The 13,749-nt window shown below is 40.5% G+C and overlaps 1 protein-coding gene across 12 annotated transcripts in view; it reads left to right on the forward strand.

Moving 5' to 3' along the window:
* The first annotated feature begins 2,859 nt into the window (after positions 1-2,859).
* RCBTB2 (RCC1 and BTB domain containing protein 2) overlaps positions 2,860-13,749 on the forward strand; it is a 74,564-nt gene continuing 63,674 nt past the window's right edge. For 3 of the 12 annotated variants that reach the window (XR_006104384.1, XR_006104383.1, XR_006104382.1), the window contains exons 1-5: positions 3,207-4,826; positions 6,615-6,696; positions 8,827-8,989; positions 9,442-9,592; positions 11,297-11,463. Coding sequence is in view for 8 of the 12 variants with exons in the window: in XM_042471371.1 (XP_042327305.1) it covers positions 8,834-8,989; positions 9,442-9,592; positions 11,297-11,463 (474 nt within the window). In the remaining 4 variants the exon portion in view is untranslated. Of the gene's footprint in view, positions 2,930-3,037; positions 3,179-3,205; positions 4,827-6,614; positions 6,697-7,645; positions 7,873-8,826; positions 8,990-9,441; positions 9,593-11,296; positions 11,464-13,749 lie in introns of those variants that run through there. The other 9 variants (XM_042471340.1, XM_042471395.1, XM_042471350.1 and 6 more) reach the window with 9 other exon arrangements.

Consider the following 13,749-nt stretch of genomic DNA (forward strand, 5'->3'; position numbering starts at 1 on the left):
CGGGTCACACACTGGGCCTCAGAGGAAGGCAAAGGCAAACCCCATCTGAACAAATATTGCCAAGAAAACCCATGATAGGTTCACAATAAAGAGTCACAATAAATTGGAAACAACTTGAAGGCATACACAACCTTTTATTACTTTATATTTGTTTTTAATTAATTTTATTTACTACTTTAAAACTATTCCCCCAATTAAGAGAGAAGGAACCATAGAGTTGGGAGAGACCACAAGGGCCATCAAGTCCAACTCCCTTCCATGCAGATGCTTTCGGGGATCTTTGCAATCTCTTTTTGCTCCCACTGACGTACATTCATTGTCATCAACAAATGGGATCACCTCTCTATACTTCCCTAGCTCCAGGTTTTGAATCAGGAGAGTGTTTACACCTCACATTTGGTGATTTTGCATTTTATTTTCAGACTACTATGTGTGCAACTCTGTATATTCTAATAGTCTAACAGCTTTTAAAGTAATATGTCCAGATACTGTATAGGCACCTTTGCATTCACCTAATAGGAACTAACATATCTTACCCTTTGCTTGACATTCAATTGTGCTAAAAAAATATGTATCCATTCTTAATGTGATAGATTGTTACCTGCTTTGATTGTGGTTATTATTTAATGTAGAGTACTATGTCTTTTAACTGTAAGAACATACCTGCAAGTAGGTAAATTTAATAATGACCTACCTGCCAATTTTGACCTTAAGAATAGTTCTGAGTTCCTGTGACAGATAGCTGTGTCCACTCTGCAGTTACACCCAAGTGAAGTGGGAGTAGAAAGAGAATCAGTACTTGAAGGTGAGAGAAAAACTTGAACTCAGGAGCATAAATAGTGTGTGAGTGAGGGAGTGCAAGGGAAACTGAATTAAGGGGAAAATAGAGGATCATTGCAGGAGAATAATAAGCTATGTGCAGGAGTGAAAGAGAGACTGAGTGAAGGAGTGTGAGAGCAAGTGAAGGAATGAGAGAAACTGATGGAAAGATAGAGTGAAGGAGGTAGGAAAGGTGTGTGTGTATCTCTGTGGGGGTACATGGCCAGCAGCCAGCTCATCATTTAGAAAACAGATGCTGCAGCAAAGCAACAGACACAGTTGCTGCTCTTTCTGTATTTTTAAAGTGGTTCTTTGCAGTTGTAGGATCTATAAAGGTCCCAGTCCTTTGACACCCCCATGTCCCTTCAGGGCAATGAGTTCTGGAACAGATAAGTATACATTCAAAGAATACACTTGCTTCAGTTGCTTAGAGAAGGGTAAAGAACAAGATTTATCCTGCCTATTCTACCCTAAGCCTTACTGACTCTAATGGGCAACAGCTCCCACTGCATTAGATAAAATGAAGCAGTTGCCTTTTTGTTGAATAGCTATAGGCCCTCATCAGTGACAATAGTACAATATCGTATCTGATTTTGGTACTGTATTTGTATAAACCACCTTGTTATATTGCCTGTTCAAATTCTTTTTTAAAAAAATAGCTGGATGTGTGTTCCTATGCAACCTCAGTTTTTTTTTTAAAAAAAACCCGTCAATATCTTGCTGTATTTTATAGTTTGTAAATAAATGTCTAATGGGTGCTCAAGGGCTATGGGCTGCCTACAGAAAGAAAGCACAGCATTGAAGATTTGCATGTTCTTGTTTTTAAAAAGGAAGCTAATAAAATGGTAGGGATGCGGTGGCTTAGTGGTTAAGATACCAATTCTGACGATTGGAAGGTTGAGGCCCAAGTGCTGCATGATGGGATGAGCTCCTGCCACTAGTCCCAGCTTCTGCCAACCTAGCAATGCAAATAGTTAAATAGGTGCCATGTTGGTGGGAAGGTAACAGCATTCGATGCAGTCATACTGGCCACATGACCACCTGTCTTCGGACAATGCTGGCTCTTCGGCTTAATAACGCAGATGAGCACCGCCCTCGACAGTCAGTGATGACTAGACATTCATGTCAAGGGACTACCTTTATCTTTAATAAAATTGTATAGGTGTTACGTGTGTTTGGGGAAGGTAGTTTTCACTAAGATACACATATTTGTACATACAGTCCTGCCTTCTGTCTATTCATTTCCTTCTAACATCATGCTCAAGAAAAACCATGCTGCTCAGGATGGGATGAAGACGGACTACCTAGGAACTGCCTCAGCCTCCATTTTGTTGGACACAATTAAAAACCTTACATGTGGCATTGCCAGATGAAGCTACTGGCACACAGAAACTCTCTCTTTTTGGAGTGCACCTTTACTTTTAATATACAGTAGTCTTTTAACAGAGACCTGTGGCTGTAGATGCAATTGTACTTTGACTTTGCTCCTGACCACTGACCATCCTGGCTAGAAAGCCCCCAAAATACGGAGGGCCACAGGTTCCCCACTCCATGTCTGTAAGTAAAACACTGGTTCAGTACTTGGTTGGGACTAGTGCTGCAGCATATGCAGAGAAGAGAGAACTTGCTCCTTCCTGGCATGGGATGATGGTGACACTGGAAGGACATGGCCAGATGCTGTGAGATATTTGGGAGGAGGCAGGGGGTCTCTAGAAGCAGACATGTCATTGCAACCCTACTCCTTGACAATGTACACATTTTCTCTGACCAGTTACCTTCAAAATGTGGGTAGTATGTGGAAGAAGTGCTTTTAGCATTTCCTTGACTACATCTTCACAACTATAATGCATGTGCTCTCAGGGGAAACATCCCTTTGCCCCAGGTACAAGCAGTACAGCTGAAACGTTTGGAAAACATGATGTCTTTACAGAATGATTCCACAGACTAACATGGCTGTATCTTGGAGTAATAATAGTAATAATAATGTGCATCTGAGGAAGTAGACTGAAGCCTAGGAAAGCTCCTGCTGCCAACTTCTTCCTTCCAGTGAGTCTCAAAGGGCTGCAAGGTCTCTCTACAACAGACAAGGCGACATCTTTACTTGCTGAGGGTATATCATTTTTTATCTGGCGCTGCCCTCCATTTTGTCTGCAAGCCCTTCCCTTTTGCTCCTCCTTGCTTGGAGGAGGACCTTCTTCTTGGGCCCTGGAGGTCTCGGGGCGTGTCTAAGGCCCGGCTCTTTCCCTCCCTCCCTCTCTCCCTCAGTCTTCTTTCTTTCCCATCCTGAGGCGGAGCCTGCTCCGCTGCTGAGGAGGAGAGGCGTGTGTGAGTGTCCTGTGAGGACTGGAGGGGCCCAGAGGTAGCCCTGGCCACCAGAGGGAGTGGGGCGAGAAGGGCCTGGGGCTCAAGAGGGGCATACCCGCCGCCATGGAAGCTCTCCTTCTAGAAATGGAAACCCCTCCTGCTTGAGCCAGGCTCCAAATGGAGGGCATTTGGGGGCAATTCCTCCTGGACAGGGAATCCTCCATTTAAGAGGTCCTCCATTCCAACCTTTCTGTCCAGGAGGAATTCCCCCAAAAGGGCTTCCACTTTGAGCAGGACTAAGAACGGGGCTGTGTGTGTCCTTAGTCTTGCCCAAAATGGGCAAGTCTCAGTCCTGCTCAAAATGGGGGATGTCTTGGGAATCCCTCCTGGACAGAAAGGTTGGAATGGAGGAACCTCCCCCTCCTTGTTCTTAGTTCTGCTCAAAATGGAGGAGCTTTTGGCACTTCCTCCTAGACTAGAGAAGGTTTAAGTGGAGGATGTGTCTTGGGCAGGAGGAAGAGGTTCTGGTCACCCTGAACCCCATTCAGAGTAATCCCTCTTAGGGATTTTGCCTTTTTATGTCTTATTTAGGTTGCCTTATCCACTCTGGCACTTTCCAGGCTCATTGCACTACAAATCCCACTATCGATCTGATTGGTGGCTGGAGCTGGTGGGATTCAGAGTGCAGTAGCACATCTGGAAATTGCAACATTAACCTGAAGTGGATGCTGTTCGTAAGGGGGAAAAATTGCAGTGGTGTATAAATATCCTTGCAATGTCAATTCTTGCTGAACCAAATGTACTTTTAAATCCAAAGAGCTTGGTGGGGATTCTGTTGTTCGGGAAGTAGTCCAAAAGAGCAGCTTTTTCCAACTCCTGCATCTGAATATCAGACTCCGAAACTGAAAGTTAGTGATTATTGTCCGTACTGCAGAAATAATTCAGTTTGAGACCACTTTAACTACCCTGCCTCAGTGCTTGGAAATCCTGGGAATTTTAGTTTTGTGATTTTAAAATAGAGTGTTTTTAAATAAGCCAGCAAGGCCAGTTACACTTTTACTCTTATTTTTAGCCTTCTCTGTCAGAGAGCTCTGGTGCTACAACAGACTACAATTCCCAGGATTCCCTTGCACTGAGCAGTTAAAGCAATCTCAAACTGGATTATGTCTGCAGTGTGTTTTGGACCATGACTATTTAATGATGCTCATCTTCCCAGAGTTTGAAAATGCTTGTTTTTATCATCTCAGCAGTTTTTTATTGAATAGAGATGTTTGTGCTTTCAGTCCAGGAAGGGCTGGTAGTTATAGGATGGGTAGAGCAGTGATGTGAAATCTCTGTTTATTATTGATGGCAGCTGGTAGGGGTTGTCATACTTGGTAAGCATACCAGATCTGTAAGCTTTATGGGGTGATGTCATTTCTCCCCCATCAGAGTTCAAGTTGGAAAGGGGTGTAATAATATCCTGGTAGCAGAACACACAACACAAATGAAGGAGAAGCCTGTGCGGTTCTGATTCACAAGGGAAGGCTAGAAGCCGTATTTCTAAGGGAAGAGGTGGGAAGAAGCTTACATTTTCTGCAGCCTGGCCATAAGTACAGAGAAACCCCCTGTGGCTCCTCTTGTGCATTTTACTAAAGGCAGCAGCCATTTATAATTCAGTAGTATTGGAAGCTACTGGGAAACATGGAAATATTAACAAAGAGGTAAGGTACCCACTAAAGGTATTGTTTGTCTTGGACTGTTATAGAATTGCCTTTTTTTAGAGAGAGTTTGCATGAGGCTGTAAGCAAAACATGCTCCATCCACATTTGTACACTCCCCCCCCCCAAATCTGATGTAAGAATGTACTGGTTCAGTTATGAAACCTCCTCAAGTGTCATGAAGCATCATGCAGTTGCTTCATAGCAATTTGGGTAGATATTTTTTCTATTATGATTGGCGTACTCACTCTGGCCGTTGGTTTCTATGATCTGTTGCTCCCTTCTAGGAATCAGTACTAACTCAAATCAAGACTTGAATGATATTTTATAAAGAAAAGCAAGGTGTGTGTTTAAAAGAACATTAAAAAAAATTGAGCTTCTGTTCCACATTGCCATTAGAATCAGGACCGGCTTGAGTGGGGGGGGGGGGGGGAAATGTATTTTTCCCCATGCTATGATTAGGATTCACCTACCCTGAAAATATTTTGGGCTGGGAAAAGCAGGAATAGCCACCAAGCTACAGTTGGAAGCAGAGTTGCATTTCTTCCTGCCAATAAATCCAGCACAATTTATTTGTATTTTACTAGTAAAGGTCCCCAATATCAGTTATGTCAATCAGTGCGAAAGGGTTTTAAACCAGTGTTGATATTTTAGCTTGTAACCTTAATTTTGACAGCTGCAGTGTGCTCTAGGAGCTAAAATGAATGGATGTATTCAGACACTGCTCAACTGACAATGCCTTTATAATAATACTTTGCCCAAGACGAAAGGGGATGGTAGCTGGAAAAAGTTTAGTGACTGCTGTTTTACAATCTAAATAGATAGTGCAGCCAAAACTATTTTATCATGAAGGACTAACCGTCTAATTAAAAATAATAATTGTAAGCCACTTTGATAGCCATTAGGGCTGACAGGCGGGGTATAAATACCATAAATAATAATAATAATAATAATAATAATAATAATAATAATAATTTGCCTCTGGTGCAGCTTCCTCAATTGCTTGCCAGTGGTGACATGGGGGTGCTCCTCATTCAGGCCAAAAAAGGTAGTCCCACACTATTGCTGGCCTCTGCAGAGGCCCTTTCCAAGAGGGACCCAGGGCATTAGATGCTTTTTAAAACCTTACCCAGAAGCCCAGTGCGTACAAATCAGAACCCACTTTTATTAATTAAAATTGCTTGAGGACCTGGCCAAGGTTCCTGACTGGCTATTGGGCCTGCACGGTCCCTAAAGCAACAACATGGTCATCATAGGCAGGGGAAAAAAGCTGGAAGAGAAGAGCAGGACAAGTGGAGGGACAGTAAAGGGGCTCCCTTTGTCATAGATCTCTAATCATGAATGTGCAAAGTTATGCACACTTAATATGCAAGGTTATGATAAAGATAAGACACTAGGTGAAGGGATTGGAATGTGGGCCAGCAGTAACCAAGAAGCCCCATCCATCCTCCTTTTTTACTGAAATTGTGGTGCTAAAACTATGGATAGAAATTTTTTTAAATGGCCAAATCTTTCTGGAATGTGAAACTCAGGAGCATCTAATTCTCTGTAATGTTTTAGGGAATCGGTGGACTGCCAATGACAATACTGTACTTTGCTTACAGTTTCTTGGTAGGGTTTAGGCAAATAACTTAAGTCTTCTGCCCTTGACAGCAGATATAGAGTTAGATGTGGTATGTTTTTCTGCCTGTACCGGATAGCAGGTATGATCAGTTAAATATGTAGCTTTTAACATATAATGTGATTATTCCAAGACAGATGTGTATTTCATTTTACTTATTTCTTTGCCAGATACTCACTCCCTTTGGAAAGTCTTTGAAGATGTTTGAACAGAAGAAAAGGACAAGAAGAAGCATCTTTCTCTGTTCTGTAGGTAAGAGGAGAGATCTTTGAGGTTCTTTTTTAGTTCCTTTATCTCATGTTGAAACAGCAGTTTAAGCATAGGGATTATAGAGGTGTTCCTTTTCAGGCTGAACGACAATATCTTTTGAGTATTGGGGAGGGTTCAGAAGTATAAACTAGCTGGAAAAGCTTTCTTCACACAGTGGTTTTTAAAATAGTTGTTGTTTTTCTCTAAAATCCACTGAGATTAAATGTGGGACTCTGACTCCATTTGTAGCTTCAATGCAATGCTTTTTAAAAATTCTCTGTAGATTTTAATCTCTCACTATACTGCATAATAATAAAACAGGTTTTAAAATCCAACATTCAGGTGATTGATTCATTTAAGAGTAAATAGATGCATGGAGTTTCCCAGTTGGAAATTCTATGTACAACATAGCTTCCAAAGCAAGGAGACTGCAGAGAAGAGACACAGCCTTCAATGATACTTGGGTTCAAGATCCATGGGGGGGGGAGACTCTTGATTCCTCCGAAAGGGGAATTCTTTAGCGTCTGCAGATATCATGGGAGCATGTTATATTTTCCTGCTGCAGAAGTTCCATGTGTCCCTCAGAGAAGGCAATTGTTACAGTGGACCCTTGTTATACGCTGGAGTTTAGTTCCAAGATCCCCGTGGATAACAAAATCCGTGTATGCTCAAGTCCCATTAAATGTAATGACATAGCAAAATGGTGTCCCTTATAAAAAAAATGGAAGATCAAGGTTTGATATTTGAAATTTATACTTTTTTTTTAACATTTTCAAACCGTGGATGCTTGAATCTGTGTATAAAAAATCCATGTATAAGAAGGGCCAACTGTATTTATCCAGATTCCTTCCATTTCAATTTTTATCTGATCGGAGCTATTTTTTTCAAAGATTTATGGGGATGTACAAACCTGTGTTTGCTCCATCACTGCACCTCTTTTTCTTTTGTACAGGCACTGAGGTGATCCTGCAACTTGCAGTCAGCTAAACCACTAAAATAGTTGTTGGCTTTTTGCCCCACTGACTGAAAAAAATGATCTACATTACCTGCAAAAGAACGTATCTTACACAGTTAATGTAGCCACATGAAAATATGCGAACTTGCCTAATAGCCTCTGTCGCTTGGACTGCTTTTCATTCACATTGTCTGTAAAATCCACCAAACTGCATTTCAAGAGAGGTAAGGCAGTTCCAAGTTGACACCAGTGTAGTTTCACGCTTTAATTCCCCAAGCCCAGCTTCAGCTGACTGTCTTCACTTTGCCTAGGAACATCCTGAACCAGAGAACAGAATTGGACAGTGTTCTTGCTTTTAGTCTTTGTATTGATGAGTCTGTGTGGGAAAAGATACTTTGGCTAGCAGACCTAACAGTGTTGATTGATGAATTGGACAAAGAACTTGGTTTTCCTTACCGCTGATTCTGACAAACTTTTGAGCCATGTGGGCCAATGCAATACCAAATAGCAGACTAGGAGCTCCACATGTCCCCACATGCAATAGAAGCATGCATTCAGGCATTTCTCCCTGTGACTCAGATTAGGATTACTGCTTCTCTGTGACTAGTAGTGGCATGGAAACAGCAGTCTCAGGCATTAAACAGAAGGGGGCGGCTTCTAGCTGCTCCAGGGGTGTGTTGTTTACATGACGTAAGCCTCAGCCCAAAACCATCCCCCAAAGGAGCATATAGAATCATAGAGTTGGAAGAGACCGCAAGGGCCATCCAGTCCAACCTCCTGCCATGCAGGAAATCCAAATCAAAGCATCCCCAACAGATGGCCAACCAGCCTCTGTTTAAAGACCTCCAAGGAAGGAGACTCCACTACACTCCGAGGAAGTTTATTTTTTTCACTGCTATTTAGGCATGTGAGAGGAAGTGCCCTTAGGGCTGCAGCATATGTTCACCACAGCCCCAGGGCAATCTGGCTCGGAGCAGCTTCTAGCCGCTCCTTCCTGCCCATTTGTTCCACCCCTTAGTTGCTTCAAGATCACTAAAAGACGGGGAGACTAGAGCATGTAACTCCCATGTTCAAATCTGATTTGGGTCACGGAGTGAAGAAGCAGCGATTTCCTCTGCAAAGAATGTGAAGCTTTTTTTATGTTAACTTTTCAAAAAATATTTTTAATCTGTTTTTAGACAGGCTATGCAATATACCTTTTTACTGAAGCAGAAGATGCTGGATGTTGGTAAATGGCCAATATTTGCTCTCCGCTCGCCAGAGGAGCTGAAGCTAATTCGTCAGGCCTGCGTATTTGGCAGTGCGGGCAATGAAGTACTTTATGTTACTGAAAATGATGAGGTAACTTCTGGAGGCCAGACCTTGAAATGTAATTTGTCTGTATTTCACTTATCAGAGTGTGTATATCCCATAATTGTATGCAAATATGGAATTCAGTGTCCCAAGACGTTTTGCATGTGCACACTTTTGTTTCAAGATTTCCAGTGTGTAAGACTTTAGTGTCCTGCACAGTGCCTAGCTTTTTTCTGTTAATGAAAGGCTGCAAAAAAAAATAGTACATAAAAATAAATGATGCTGAGTAAGCATGCTTAATTTGAAAACTTTTCTTTATACTACATTTCTTTTTTTATAGTGCAGAATATACAGGTGATTGAAAGTAAATGGCAAATCCTCAACCATATTTACTTGAGGAATTATTGTAAATGTAGTTTGTGGTAACTTTTATGCTTCCAAAGTTAAATGCTGGTATAATTGTAAAAAGAATGTGTACTGATGGTGCCACTTTGTGACAGGTTTTTGCCCTTGGCACTAACTGCAGTGGCTGTTTGGGAATTGGTGACACACAAAGCAGCATTGAACCCCGAAGATTAGATATTTTATGTGGCAAAAATATAACTTGCCTTAGCTATGGAAGTGGACCCCATGTTGTTGCAGCAACTGCTGGTAAGTTATGTGCTTTTAAATGCATTTATCCTGTTAGTCTAATCCCTTACAGTGGCATTTAATTTTAGAATGGTAAGAATAATCTGAATTTTATCACTGCTAAAAATATTTACATTTACATTTTAGATCCTGGGGAGATTATTGTATGAAGCCCTCACAAACTATTTAATTCTCTTGTTTCCAGTGGGATACTGGAGCTTTGGGGACAGTAAATAGAAATGGCTTGTGTTAATAATATTTAAAATTTATTTTGGTCAAAAGGAAATAAAAGTGGCAAGGAATGGTCAAATTCCTTTGTAAAGCAGAACTGGGAATTAAATTAGTCTAGTCTAGGAATTGCAAATACTAAATACAGAACCAGGCTTTACAGCTTTCCACATTCCTGATTCAGACATGTTCCAAAAACTGTTGTACCTCTGTGTAAATAATAATGGTTCTACAGATGTCTCTATTATTTATAGGGTTGTAATAGAAGGAATTTGGTCTACACCATGTCCTGTAGAAACATCTGGGAAGCATATACTACAACATACTCTATCTGTTCATTCAGTAATGTCAGTGAAAAGTTTGATTACTTCAGAATCCTCTTTGTTAGTAAATCCACCCATTTGTTTGAACCTGGTTCTGTTGGAGTCAGTGAGTGACATCTAGGTGTTTTAATTTTTGTGTGTAAACGAGAATTTGTGTGAAGTCGAAGGCTTTCATGGCCGGCATCCATAGTTTTTTTTTGAGTTTTTCGGGCTATGTTTATTCCTGATGTTTCGCCAGCATCTGTGGCTGGCATCTTCAGAGAATGCTGGCATGGAAGAGAGTGTATATATATATATATATACTGTGTGACCCTGGGTAAGGAGGAGTGATTCCCATGTTAATCTGTGTATTGTTCTGTTGTTGATGGCTGGGCCTTAGGGTAGGAGGATATGCAAAGGCAGATTAGTGTCTGATAATTGGCGATCATTGTCTGCTGGGAAAGCCCCTGATCCTGAGTGGTTTCTCATTTGCATTTGTTGAGTCCTGGTTTTGGTGTTCTTCAGGACTGTTAATGAAACTTTATTTGTGTGTGTTATGTTTAATCCTAAGCGTCTGCACATTTTAATAGTACAAGGGGGAAATTGCAATACTTGTTGTGGTTTTAAGCATTCCAAAAGAACACAAAGCAATTACTCTGCAGATAGCTGCTCAAGAAGCCTCAAGGGGGAGAGCAAATGAAGTGTAAATGATTTCTTCAGAGCTAAGCGGAGTTGGCAAGCTCTGTGGAGGCTACCTCCTACCCTAAATAGATCTTACTTTAATGTGGAAGGAACATCAGCAGACCTATTCTTATAGATTCAGAACTGCAAACATGGATGGTAGGGTGGATGTATATCTGAACAAGTGTGGTTAAGACACAGTGAGATTGAAATGGATACCATGGGTTGTTGTTTTTTTAAAAAAGAAGAAATGGGAAGTGACAACATAAAACCTAAAAGATTAGCCTTTTTAACCTTCAGATTGTATTACTCCCCTTGCACAAGAAAGCTCCACTAAAGTAGAATGCAGTGTCTTGAATTGCATTATAAGAATGAACATAATGTTATTTTTTTTTCACCTAAGAGAAAAGGGTCACATAACTTTTCTAATGTCATTAGAATAACATTAATTACTGTGTAATGTAGCTAGTTGTTTCTTACTCCCTTTTAAATTTCTTTCCTCCTTATGTTACAGAAGGAGAAGTATATACCTGGGGCCATAATGCTTACAGCCAGCTGGGAAATGGAACAACCAACCACAGTTTACTGCCTTGCCAAATCTCCACCAACTTGGTAAACAAAAAAGTGATTGAAGTAGCCTGTGGCTCCCATCATTCTATGATCTTAACATCTGATGGAGAGGTGAGAAAAACTCATAATCTTGTGCAAGTTGTTTTTGAACTTTGTATGAAATACAAGAAGGGGCAAAAATTCTGTATTAGATAAAACTAAGATATAACATGTGTGCTAAAAATATTTGAATGGTCACTAGTAACTACATTTTTAAAATGCTTGAATAGTCCACTATCCATTTTAGATCCTTTTGTAAATTAGCCATCCACAATTCCAGCAGTACAGCATGTGTGCCTTTTTTGGCCTTGGTTTGTTAATCCCACTCTGAGTCTTATTGCACAAGAAAACAAAGTGGAAACAGCCAGAGAGTAGCACCTTTTTCCATGCCTTACCACATGGTGTCGTAGCACTTCAGTTCTTTTCCTGTGGGAAATGGTTATAAAAGCTCGTGTTTTGTCTAGCTAGAAAAATCCATTCAAGAATTTTTACAATTATCTCTCGTGGGAAGATTACCAAAGCGTTATGACATCATACAACAATGTATGGAGAAAATTACTTCTCTCCACTTCCATTTCCTCTTTACTTTCTCATGAGATAAGGCTCTTGTGTTTAACAGTATGATATAGATGAGCACACAGTATTGTCCCCTCTGCTTTTCCATCTCTCCATCTTTACTCCTTGCATCCTTTCACTGGCATTTTCAAGTGGAGGCTTCTCATCATCATCCACTAATTTATTGAGTAATTCTTAATTACACAGTTATCAGTTTCTTGAAAAGAGTACCTGCAGCATGAAACAAGAGAATTGCACACATATTTCTGAGTTCTGAGTATTTTTAACTGGGTTGTAAATCACACCAGTTTCACTGGCATCTTCCAAATCAGGGGATATGTTATTTCAGTGCTGTACATTCGTTAGTGAACCTAAGAATAGTATAGAGGGGAAGTGATTACTTTCCATTAATTCAAGAACTTCAGACATATTTTCTAAGGGAACCAATGAAGAAGAGACCACGATGTAGCTTGGCTACTGTGCTCCCATGCAAAATGAATAAATAGTCATGATATATGAATTCTAAAAAAATGTATAATTGCTGACTATGGAATAAAAATAAATGCTTTGGGGGGGATTTCTGGTTTATCTACTCCAATAGGAATATCAAATCTTTCCATAGTTCAAGAGACACTATCTGGCAATTAATGGTAGAATATAGGTAATTATACAGAAAAAAAGATTATAACTTTGATATTGGATTGGTCTACTATTGCCCAATATTTTACTATGCACAATGCAAAAAGGATGTTGAGAAACTGGAGCGTGTCCAAAGGAGAGTGACTAAAATGGTGAAAAGTCCGGCAGCCATACCCTATGAGAAACAACTTAGGGAGCTGGGGATATTTAGCCTGGAGAAAAGAAGGTTAAGAGGTGATATGATAGTCCTGTTTAAATATTTGAAGGGATGTCATATTGAGGAGGGAGCAAGCTTGTTTTCTGCTGCTCCAGAGAACAGGACCTGGAACAATGGATGCAAGCTCCAGGAAAAGAGATTCCACCTTAACATTAGGAGGAACTTCCTGATAGTAAGGGCTGTTCGAAAGTGGAACACACTTCCTCAGAGTGTAGTGAAGTCTCCTTCCTTACAGGTCTTCAAGCAGAGGCTGGATATGGCCATCTGTCACAGGGGATGCTTTGATTGAGAGTTCCTGCACAGCAGAATGGGTTTAGACTGGATGGCCCTTGTGATCTCTTCCAACTCTATGATTCTCTCATTCTATGCTCATTAACTGGATTATAATTAATGTTATTACATGCTTGGGTTAAATTTATAATACAATACACTTATCAAAATGGGGGGAGGGGAAGTCCATGAACAAAATGCAGTGGTGGAAAATTTGAAGTGTTTGTTGCTGGGAAGAGTTTGTTGAGGATCCCAACAACGAGATATGTGTCAACCTCACAAAGGGCCTTTTCCATTTCGGCCCCTGGGATCTGGAACACCCTTCCCGTGGAACTCTGCACTGCCACCTCCCTGGCCCTCTTCAAAAAGAGACTTAAGACCTTCCTGTTTCGGCAAGCCTTCCCTGATGTCCCTTGATATTGGGACTCCCAATATCCCAATATGTACAACATTATTGAGCATATCAGCTGGCCTGGTTTTGATGTATGGTTTTAATGTGTATTTTTGGAATGTTGTTATAAGTTGTATTTATGTATTGCAATTTTTATCCTGTATTTTGTATTTGTCATTGCAATTTTTACTGTACACCGCTATGATCAACACGGAATAGCGGTCTATAAATAAAACTTATTATTATTATTATTATTATTATTATTATTATTATTATTATTATTATT

The sequence above is a fragment of the Sceloporus undulatus genome, chromosome 1, assembly GCF_019175285.1.
Source record: "Sceloporus undulatus isolate JIND9_A2432 ecotype Alabama chromosome 1, SceUnd_v1.1, whole genome shotgun sequence".
Taxonomy (NCBI): domain Eukaryota; kingdom Metazoa; phylum Chordata; class Lepidosauria; order Squamata; family Phrynosomatidae; genus Sceloporus; species Sceloporus undulatus.